General features: G+C 40.6%; 1 protein-coding gene across 8 annotated transcripts in view; it reads left to right on the plus strand.

The window, feature by feature from the left end:
- The window catches only part of LOC141080444 (apoptosis-inducing factor 3-like), a 131,235-nt gene that overhangs the window by 78,405 nt on the left and 40,769 nt on the right, over positions 1-12,061 (plus strand). For 7 of the 8 annotated variants that reach the window (XM_073565665.1, XM_073565666.1, XM_073565671.1 and 4 more), the window contains 3 exons: positions 5,741-5,832; positions 6,568-6,698; positions 8,936-9,051. The exons of the other annotated variant lie outside the window; for it this stretch is intronic. In XM_073565665.1, coding sequence (XP_073421766.1) covers positions 5,741-5,832; positions 6,568-6,698; positions 8,936-9,051 — 339 coding nt within the window. The remainder of the gene's footprint in view (positions 1-5,740; positions 5,833-6,567; positions 6,699-8,935; positions 9,052-12,061) is intronic. 8 annotated transcript variants of the gene reach the window in all.

A 12,061-nucleotide genomic window follows, 5' to 3' on the forward strand; every position in this document is an offset into this window, starting at 1 on the left:
GGATGCTAGGGTCTGCTCAGGAGACTGCTATAGGCCGGTGAGTCTGACTTCTATACCAGGAAAGATCTTTGAACAAATTATTAAACAACATGTATGTCAGTACCTGGATAAGAATGAAGTGATTAAACAGAGTCAGCATGGGTTTGTAACTAATAAGTCATGTCAGACTAACTTAATTTCCTTCTATGACGGAATCACTGATTGGGTGGATCAAGGAAATGCTGTAGATATAGTATATCTTGACTTCAGCAAAGCATTTGACAAAGTATCTCATACAATCCTTATTGAAAAAATGACTAAGTATGGAATGGACAAGGCAACTGTTAGGTGGATTCATAACTGGCTTAGTGATCGGACCCAAAGAGTGGTCGTAAATGGCTGCTCATCCAGTTGGAAGAATGTCTCAAGTGGGGTACCACAGGGCTCTGTCCTGGGCCAATACTAGAGAAGAGAGAGAGAGGATTCAAAAAGATATAAATAAACTGGAGAAGTGGGCAGCAACTAACAGAATGGTTTTTAACAGGGAAAAATGCAAAGTACTACATCTGGGCAATAAAAATGAAAAAAGCATATACAGAATGGGAGGAATAGGCCTAAGCAACAGCTCATGTGAAAAAGACTTGGGTATACTAATAGATCACAGACTGAATATAAGTCAACAGTGTGATGCAGCAGCAAAAAAGGCAAATGCAATTCTAGGATGTATTAACAGAAGCATACAGTCTAGATCACGTGAAGTCATTATTTCCATCTACTCCTCTTTGGTCAGACCTCATCTGGAATATTGTGTCCAGTTTTGGGCACCACATTTTAAAAAAGACATCAACAAACTGGAGCAAGTTCAGAAAAGAGCAACCAGAATGGTGACCGGTCTGCAAACCCTGTCTTATGAGGAAAGGTTGCAGGATTTGGGATTGTTTAGTTTGCAAAAGAGAAGACTGAGAGGAGACTTAATAGCTGTCTACAAATATCTAAAGGGCTGTCACATTGTAGAAGGATCAACTTTATTCTCATTTGCACAAGGAAAGACTAGAAGCAATGGGATGAAACTGAATGGGAGGAGACACAGATTAGATATTAGAAAAAACTTTTTGACAGAGTGATCAATGAGTGGAACAAGCTGCCACGAGAAGTGGTGAGTTCTCCTTCAATGGAAGTCTTCAAACAGAGGCTGGACAGACATCTGACTGGAATGATTTAGCGAATCCTGCTTTGAGCAGGGGGTTGGACCAGATGGCCCAGGAGGTCCCTTCGAACTCTACGATTCTATGATTCTCAACTGGATTGACATCCATAGGGGGCATTATTTATAAGGGGGCCGTAACGGATTATTACTTTATAAAGGGGCACTTGTGGCAGTAATACTTTATAAGAGGGCACTCAGGTCATTATTTCTTTGCAAGGTGGCAATCGGTGAATTAAAAGGGGAATTCTAACACTCACAGGGGCACACAGAGGACTTCTAAGAGATAACATACAACAAATGTCATTTTATAGCTGTGGGAAAGGAAGTGTTCTTATTCCAGATTTCTGAATTTTGACAAAACTTTCAGTTTCAGGCCTGTAATTCTTATGCTATGATTAAACATATACATACACGATGAGCCAGCACACTGCGATCATTCAATACATGAACTCCACTATTGCTGCAAACTTTAAAAATGTAAAGGTACGTTTGTCATTTTTTGATCAAAGAGCACAAAAGCCATCCAACCATGTCAAGGTGTACCTAATTATGGATGGTCCTTACCGCTAATGTCCTACCTCTCCAAGTGAAAGAAAACCAAGAACCGCTCCCAATTAAAACCTTAATTAATTAATTGCAATGTGCTGCAGCATCGTGTATGTATGTGTTTGTATATTAGCCACATTATGTATTTCTGTACTTGTGCATTAATTTAATGCTAAGGTGTGTGGGTCCTATTATTTTGTTGTTTTTTTGTTTTTTTTTATACTTTGGGAGATGTGGCCCCCTCCAGGGTTCAGCACCCTTCTCATAGAATCATAGAATGGTAGAGTTGGAAGGGACCTCCAGGGTCATCGTGTTCATCCCTCTGCTCAAAGCAGGATTCACTAAACCAGGGTTCCCCAACTCCAGTCCTCAAGGCCCACCAATAGGTCATGTTTTCAGGATTTCCCTTGTATTGTACAGGTGATGCAATTATCACCTGGGCAATACTAAGGAAATCCTGAAAACATGACCTGTTGGTGGGACTTGAGGACTGGAGTTGGGGAACCCTGCACTAAACCATCTCGGCAGATGTCTGACCAGCCTCTGTTTAAAGACTTTCATTGATGGAGAACTCGCCATCTCTCGTGGCAGCCTGTTCCACTCATTGATCACCCTCACTGTCAAAAAGCTTTTTCTAATATCTAATCTGTATCTTCTCCCATTCAGTTTCATTCCATTGCTTCTCGTGTTTCCATGTGCAAATATGAATAAGGATGATCCCTCTACACCATGACATTCCTTCAGATATTTGTAGACAGATCTTCTCTTTGCCTTCTTTTTTGCAAGCGAAACATGTCCAGATTCTTTAACCCCATTCCTCATAGGACATACTTTGCAGTCTGCTCACCATTCTGGTCACTCTTCTCTGTACTTGCTCCAGCTTTTCAATGTCTTTTTTAAAATGTGGTGCCCAGAACTGGACACAGTATTCCAGATAAGGTCTGACCAAAGAGAAGTAGAGGGGGATAATTACTTCACGTGATCTAGATTCTATTCTTCTCTTAATACATCCTAAAACTGTATTTGCCTTTTTTTGCTGCTGCATTACTCTATTGACTCATGTAAAGTCTGTGATCTATTTGTATACCCAAGTCTTTTTCACACATGCTCTTGCTTAGTTCTATTCCTCTCATTCTCTAGATATAATTTTTGTTTTTCTTGCCCGGATGTAGAATCTTGCATTTCTCCCTCTTAAATACTTGTACCATTCTATTAGTCGCTGCCCATGGTTCAAGCTTATCTATATCCTTCTGAATCCTTTCTCTGTCTTCTCTAGTGTTGGCTATCCCTCCTTGCTTTGCATTGTCTGAAAATTTGATTAGTTTACCTTCAGTTCCCTTATCTAGATTATTTATAAACGTGTTGAACAGCACTGGGGCTAGGACAAAGCCTTCCCACAATTGGATGTGCAACCATTTATTACGACTCTTTGAGTACAATCACTGAGCCAGTTATGAATCCACATAACTGTAGCCTTTTTTGAAGATAGGGACAACATTTGCCCTGTTGCCCTGTTTTGCAAGATTTTTCAAAGATTTTTCAAAATGTCCGCAGCATTCCAGCAACTTCCCGCCGCGGGTAAAACGCATGCGGAATTCGCATGCGTTTTCCCGCAAAACACAAGCATTTTGCAAGCATTTTTAGCTTGCGGATTACTTGTGCTTTTCCAAGCATCACTTGGAAAAGTGATTGACAGGTTGGTCACACTTGTCAAGCATAGTGCTTGACAAGTGTGACCAACTTTTTTCTACTATTGATGCTTCCTATGCAGCATCAATAGTAAAAGATAGAATGTTAAAAATAGTAAAAAAAAAAAATGATATACTCACCCTCTGTCGGCCCCCGGAGCACTCCCGCCTCTCAGCCACTCTGCCAGCATCTTCCGTTCCCAGGGATGCCATGCGACAATGACCTCTGATGACGTAGCATCACACGAGACCGCTACGTCATCAGAAGTCATTTGCGCAATGCATCCCTGGGAAAGGAAGATGCTAGCAGCGTGGCTGAGAGGCGGGAGTGCTCCGGGGGCCGACAGAGGGTAAGTATATCACTATATTTATTTTAATTCTATTTTTTACAGGGATATGGAACTTTCAATGCAATCCTATGGCGGCGGAATCGCTGCGATTCCGCAGAAATAATGGACATGCTGTGGATTTTACCACTATGCGATTCCGCAGCAGTAAAATCCGCAGCATTGACACAGCAACTGCGGAATCCCATAGGATTGCATGGGGATGCGTTTTGTTAGCGTTTTTTAAGCGTTTCCGGCCTTCTCCACATCATTTTTTACCACTCCCTCCCCCATTTCCATCCAGTAAAAATCCTACAGCATCTTTGACTTTTTTCTTTTGTTCTTTTGCTTTTGACATACCCCCAAATTCTTTTTTACTGCTTTTGGTTTCCATTGCAAGCTCCACTTCATTATTAACTTCAGCTTTTTTAACTCTTGCCATGCATTCCCTGCAAACAGCATTATATTCTTCTTTAGATATGCCCTCCTCTTTCCATTTGATATACATTTCTTTTTTTTCTTTTTAGCAGGTGATTAAGTTCTGTGTTTATCCATCCTGGTCTCGTTAAATGCTTCTAATTCCACCTTCTTTTCAGAATTGTTACCATTTGTGCGGTAAGAATTTCATTTAGCAAAATCTCCCATCCTTCTTGGACATTTCTGTCCTTTAGAACATCCCGCCATTGGACCTTTCCTACCCTCTTTCTGAGTCCATTAAAATCTGCCTTTCTGAAGTCCAACCTTAGAGTCCTCGCTGGTCTTCCTCCTCTTATAATCCAGAATTTGAGGATAGCATGAGCGCTGTCTCTGAAATTCCCAGATACTTTTACTTCCTCAACCATTTCCTCCCTGTTGGTAAGAATTAGCTCCAACATTGTAGTTCCTCTTGTTATCTCTTCTACCTTTTGAAAGATAAAGTTGTCAGCAAGAGAAGATAAGAATTTTCTGGACCCATTACTTTTGCCCAAGAGTGGTGGATTATAATTGGGCAATTGATCTTGGGCTGGTGGGCCCCCCACACCACTGGGCCCTGGGCAACCGCCTAGATTGACCTCATTATAATCCGCCACTGCCCAAGAGAGATTCCCAACAATTATCTGGGTAGGTAAAATCTCCCATGATCACTGTCGTACTTTTTTGAGAACAGAGACATCTGATGTAAAAGCTCTATCTACTCATCCTTCCCAGGCAAGGTTTTAATTGTGAGTTATTTTCCTTCACTTCCCCATGTGGATGAATATGGTTTGACACATAGAGAGGTAGGACATTAGTGATAGGGACCATCCATATTATAGGTCACCTTGACATGGTTGGATGGCTTTTGTGCAGTTTGATAAAAAAAATTAAAACAAAGTTCCTTATGACTTTTAACATTTACAGCAATATTGGGGTCCCTGTATTCATTACTCGCTGATGCATTTTGTATATATATACACATATATAATATATATATCTAACAATCAGTATTTAGCAATGTGTTCAAAATGTCCTCCACCCTATCACTGCCACATATTGTATGCAGTCATTATGTTAGTTCACGGATCACATTTATAATGGATGTAACTTTACTGCCACCTACTGGACATGATTATTATATTCACTGGAAAGTCCAATATTGCAGTGCTCTTTTAAAAGTACATTTTTGCCACGAAGCCAGCCCACACAACTGGCTGAGATACACTATGTAGACATGCAAAGGGAAAAAATGATTGCACTGATGCCATAAATGAATCTTTCCAAGATAAAGCCTAGACGCTATAGCGCTGAATGTTATGACAGATGCTGTGATTGGGAGGAATACATGTTGTCTCCAGATCTTCCCAATATCAGCAATGTATTCATAATAATCAGGCCCTGCTATAAAGGATCACTGCACTGTCAGGCAGGTGGCTTCTATTAAATGTACTAGGCCTGACAGGATATTTGCCAGTACGATATGACATCTGCTCCCCACACTGTTCTTCGGTTCATACATGTCATGCTATATGTCGTAGGCCGTTTCTATTAACACAGATGAAGCCAAGGTCAAATTTCAGGATGGATCATTTCTTCATTACAGCCAACTTCTAATCGCAACTGGCAGCAGGTAACTATGTGACGCCCCCCTCAAGATGCCACATATGTAAGGTAGATTGTCAGGTTCCGCTGACTATAGGGGATTAGGGTAACGACCACCAAATGATAAATTTAGTCGTCCACTGTTTGTGCTAATGCACGGAGAACTCTTTATATTTGGAGGCCATACCAAGATACATACTGTAAGCACAATGGCGTTACATATCATGTACTGATCTTGGGTTATAGTATGATGGTTTTCACTCTCGATATTGAAATTAGAATTTTCTGAATGTTCATTTTAATAACATTTTATTATCAAGCAAGAAAACCACATCATGTAAGTACATCAGCCTCATCAGGTCTACAGGCAGGGGTGTAAATGTATAGTGGGTGCAGGGTTTGCAGTCGTACAAAGTCCCTGGCGTTTGAGGGGCCCAAAAGATCCATCTGTTCTTATTAAAGACCCAAGGTAGCTGGGGACCCTGCTGGAGATTTTGCAGTGGAGCCCCTCAAGCTCTAAGTAACGCCATTGTCTAAAAGATCTATGTAATAATGTATTGTGAAGTCTGATGGGAGCAGAGGTCGCACGCCCAAAAGCCACGTAAGTCTCCAGTATCATAGGCAGGACGTGTTCGGTTGGGGACCCTAGGACATATTTCTGATTGGGGCTTTATTCAATTATTAGGTTGTTCTTGACTGAACACAAGGCCCTGACTATTGGGATAAGTGAGATCCTAATATACTTTATATGTGTATTTCTTAGACCTAGGGAGCTTACCTGTTCGGGCGCCACATTGCAGAACGTTTTTTATTTGCGCTCTCCAGAGGATGCCAATGCAATATCTGAGGCGGCTGCCGGCAAGAATGTGGTGATCATGGGCAGTTCATTCATAGGTAGGTGCAGCTACACAACACAAACGGGCCTTTTGCAATGCAAGACTTTTGGATTTCAAAGACAAAGGAAATCATTATACAAATACTATGGTAGATTTCTTTTACATAATAATGGTAGAATTATAATTTTAGTGTGCATACAGTTTTTGTTTTTTATGGATCTTTTGCATTAGGGCTGTGGAGCAATAGTTCTAGTCGGAGTAAGTTTTGGGTGGAGCCAATATAAATGTACCACCTCCAGGTTTAAAAAAAAAAAAAAAAATATATATCTATTAGGGGTGGTCCGAAGCTAACATTTATTTTAATCCTAAATGGACGTACTTCAGTTAATTAAAAAGTCCCTGTTATTCCCTCACCACTCTAACTTTTTTTTCTGTTTGACGATGCTTTGATTGAGAATCCCAGTGCTTGCTGGGATACTCAAACTAGTTGTCATGAGAGGGCAGAGGCTGCACCCACTGTAGGTACATGTGCAAGTCCCTGCTGTACTGAGCATACATCGGTTGACAATTCCAACATATGCTCAGTAGGATCTAGTCACTGTGCACTATACACAGTAACAATGCGCTCCCTTGCTGGCTCTGATTTTAGAAGTGACGAGCCGGCAAGAGAGCGCACTGTTAGTGCTCTTGCGCATTGTAAGAGGAGAACGAGCGAGCAGAGACCAGTCCTGCCACCGCAAGTGATGTGACTGGTCTCTGTTTTTCCTACACATCAGGTACTCTTTTTACAATATGCACTGACAGTGCACTCTATCACTGGCCCATCACTTCTAATCAGAGCCGATGAGAGAGCGCACTGTCACTTTGCAATATGCACAGTGACAAGATCCTACTGAACAAACATTGGAATAGACAACTGATGCATGCTCTGTAGAGCAGAGACTAGCGCAAACCCTGGAATGGACGTCACTGTTGACGCTTTGTTCTATGGTGAAGGCAAAGACTGCGGCACTGACCCCAGCCTCTGCCCCCAGATGACAACTCATTTAAGTATCCCGACATGCACCGAGATTCTCAAACGAAGCTTCATCAAAGAGGAAGACGTAAAAAAAATAAAACAGTTAGATAGAATAGTGATGGAACGATAAGCACTTTTTAATTAAAGTTTATTAAAAAAAAAAGATTTGATTCTGAAACTAAATAGACAGACATTTAGGATTAAAATAAACTTTTAGTATCGGACCACACCTTTAATATTGTAGTAACTTATTCTCATAGTAATTTAGCCTCATATTTTACATGATGGTGAGTAAAAGCCTGATGTTACCATTTTAATGACATTAAATTTGTTACTACTAATTAACAATGGCAGAATTATATTTCTTTTCCACCATTTCACCATAGAACCTTATGTGGTAAAGTAAATGGTGGCATTCAAAATTACACTTCGTCACACAAAAAAGCATAGCTCTCATATAGGTTTGTGGAAGGAAAACATATAAAAGCTATGACTGCTGGTAAAAGGGGAGGGAGAAAAACAAAACCACAAAAAGAAAAATTAGAAATGTGTTTAATGATTCAAAATGTGTAAATTTACTAATAAAAAACAGTTATAGCGGCTACTTGGCACAGACGTACGACTAGGTACTGCTGACATGTGGGTTACAAATCTGATATATGCGATATATACACCCTGTGTATACTGTAACATCTTTTTGTTTTTTCTGTAGTAATCGAAGAACGTCTTTATGACAAATGTTGAAGAGGTTTATGTCTGTTTTTTTATGCCATTGAATAGCTCAGCCTGTTATATATGTGACAATACAGACAAGAAAACAACAAAACATTAACCATTAAAGGAAATCTGTCAATAGGTTTTTGCTATGTAATCTGAGGGCAGCATAATGTTAGGGGCTGAGACCCTGATTCCAGCGATGTCTCACTTGCTGGTCTGCATGCTGTCGTTTTGATACAATCAATATTTTCTCTGCCGCAGATGTAGCAGTGCTCAGAATGCTGAGCCTCAATAACACCGCCCAATCACTGATTTACAAATTTGTATTTACAATCATTGGTGGAGGCAGGATTGCACAGAGTAGGAGGCACGGGACGCCTAGCCCTGTAGTGATAATATCCTACTGATAAAACACTGGTTTCATTGAAACAGCAACACAACCCAGTAGTAAGTGACATCACTAGAATCAGGGTCTCAGCCCCTACATAATGCTGCTCTCAGATTACATGACAAATCCTGCTGACCGATTCCCTTTAACCATCTCTTGCCTATCTATCTAGGTATGGAGGTGGCAGCCTTCTTGGCAGATAAAGCAAGTTCTGTGTCTGTAATAGGAAAATCTGATGTCCCATTTTGGCCTGTATTGGGAACACAGATTGGAGAAGTTGCAATGAAGGTAAATATAACTTATACAGTGTGTTTTCACAAATATTTTAGGAATACATTTTCAGAAATTATGGAAAGTACAGCCATCATACCGTATATTACATACATGACGCCATCACGGTCCAGTGTCTTATCCATGGTAATGTTACACTCACTCACTTGCTAAAGAGGATCACTCGGCTCTCCTGCCATGGCTGTATTAGTAAAAACCTCTCATCAATTTTTCGTGGACAAAGAAAAAAAAATGATGTGTTCTCAAGCTTCATTTCAGTCTGTGAAAAATGGACAGCAGATGAATGGCATCCGAGTGACGTCCGATTTTCTTTTTCATGGACGACACATTTGCATTAGTGAGTTTCATCAGATCGGATTAAAATTAGAAATGTCTTCGTGATTTTATGCTAACAACTCGGTCTACAAAAATATACACGAACATGTGGACAGCCTCATAGACTATAAGAGCTATGACTTCTATCCGTAAAATCACAGATAGAACTCTTTTGAGAAATGCTGATGTCTGAACGAGGCCTTAGTCCACAGCGGTAGAACAGAAGGATCCCCATTGGTGCTGTTGCTGTGTGACGACAAGGAAAATAAAAAGAAAACATGTCGTTACATCTTTAGTGTAATTGGGATTACATAAGACACATCTAAGGAAACGGACACTTAGGTAGCCACTAGGTCGCAATGTAGCACTTACATCACTACAGGTGATGAGAGATTTTGCATGAAGCATTAAAAATACTACAAAGGCAGCGGAGATCTTAGTTTAAAGGGAATCTGTCAGCAGATTTGTTATTTAATCTGAGGGCAGCATGAGGTAGGAGCTGTGACACTGATTTCAGGGATGTATCACTTATTAGACTGTGTTCTGTTGTTTCAATACAGTGATTGTTTTATCAGCAAGAGATCGATGCCAGGACTGGTGCCACCCGTAAATCCTGATCCAACTCCGCCCCCACCACTGACTAACAGCTTACTGTCAATAGATAATGTACACAGAAAGCTGTGGTGTGGGTGAGGTTGGCCTTCTGAGCTCTGCTGCATATAAAAACTCTGATAGGTTACGGAGTGCAGCAGTTGTGATACTAAGTGATACATCACTGGAATTGGGGTCTGTTTCTCTGTATTATGCTGCTGTCAGATGAGGTATTAAAAACTTGGTGACAGATTTCCTTTATGCTGTTGCAGTGCCCGGGTCGGACTGTTATTCCAGGAATAATAAAATTTAGTCTATTCTTATCCTAAAGTTTCAAACTCTAAGTAATGGTCTTCACACTCCTCCCTGTCCTCCTCTCCATTTGTACGTCATGCATACCTGTCACAGTCTTTGTTATACATGGAGATTTGGCTAGTTCCTCTGATTTTTTTTTTTTTCCTCATTCCTCCACTGTGCAACTGCTAATCTCACCCGGAAAGATCAGACTCCACCTCGAGATTAGTCAGTATTCCAGTCACTGGAGAATGTGGCGGCATGAATCACAATTCTGAGTAGAGCTAAGAAGATTTAACAATTGTAGAATCGTGACAAAGTTTACAGCTTTAATAGCATTTTCCCTTTAAAAATAAACTCACCTGTAAAGCAGAACTTTCCTTGTCTGGTAGGTCTCATTCCCACTTGCGATGAAATCGGACGAATGCAATCCAGTTAAAAATTGGATTGCATTCAGACCAATGTTATTCTATCATTGTGTGTTCATCTGCGATTTTTCTTCCAGCTCGGATCGGATCACGATCGGACTGGAAAAAAAAATTCCAGCATGCTGCGACTGTAACCGGAAATCAGATCGCATTCGGGAATAGAATTCAATGGGTGCGAGAAACAAATCGCACGGCTCTTGGACCATGTGAGTGCCGTCCGATTTTTACACACTGATGTATTTTGAAAAGCCGGCAATTTATCTGCCGTGTACAGTAAAATCACAGCAAGACCCGACAGAATAGAATAAAGATGTCAGTCACATATACAATTTAGTACAGTGCGTGTGCAGCTTGCTGTACAGGTATTTTATTACTAAATCATTTTCTGAAAAAAATGGTGTGGGCTCCTGCATAATTTTTAGAACCAGCAGAGGGAAAGCGGACTGCAGGGGGCAGATGTTTATAGCCTGGGAAAGGTGTTATACCCATGGAGTTTCCCAGGCTATTAATATCAGCTCACAGCTGTATACTTGGCCTTTACTGGTTATTAAAATGGGGACCCCCCCAAAAAAAAATGTCGTAGGGTCCCCCTATAATTAATAACCAGCAAAGGCTAGGCAGAAAGCTGCGGGCTGATATTAATAGTCTGTGAAGGGGCTGTGGATACTGGCCCCCTCCAAGTCTAAAAACGTCAGCTCTAAGCAACCAACAGAAACGGAGCATTCATAAGATGCACCAAACCTGGCACTTAACCTCGCTCTTCCCCCTTGCCCTGGTGTGCTGGCAAGTGGGGTGATAGTTGGGTGGTTGATGTTACCTTTGTATTGTCAGGTGACATTAAGCCCAGAGGTTAGTAATGGAAAGGTGTCAATAAGACACCTCCATTACTAAACCCATAGTCATAATGTATAAAAAACACACACCCAGCATAAAGTCCTTTAATTGAAATAATGCACAGACTCCTTTAATCAACCTTAATTAAACTATACTCAGGTCATCGCCCATTCCAGTGAAGCCATTGTCCCCTGTAATTGAATTAAAGTAATAAACAACCATATTCCTCACCTGTCCGCTGAGAAGATATTAATCCTTTTGTCCTGCAACAGGTCTAGCTTTTCTACATCTAAGATTCAACAAAATACCAAGGTCAAAAGTGCATGTTTAAGGAAAATTATGAATGATGTTAAAAATTATTAAATAATAAGCCTTACCAAAGCACAAATGGACAGTATAAGACAAATAAGGACAAATCGGAAATCAAATCATATGACATCGAAAACCCCCCCCCCGAAAACAACGTCCAATATTCAATTAAATTAAATGTTTATTAAGAAAGATTCAAAACAATAGATGCAGGGGTGGGAATAAATTACCCCTTC

The sequence above is a fragment of the Dendrobates tinctorius genome, unplaced genomic scaffold, assembly GCF_039654945.1.
Source record: "Dendrobates tinctorius isolate UK_male_01 unplaced genomic scaffold, ASM3965494v1 ptg000016l, whole genome shotgun sequence".
NCBI lineage: Eukaryota > Metazoa > Chordata > Amphibia > Anura > Dendrobatidae > Dendrobates > Dendrobates tinctorius.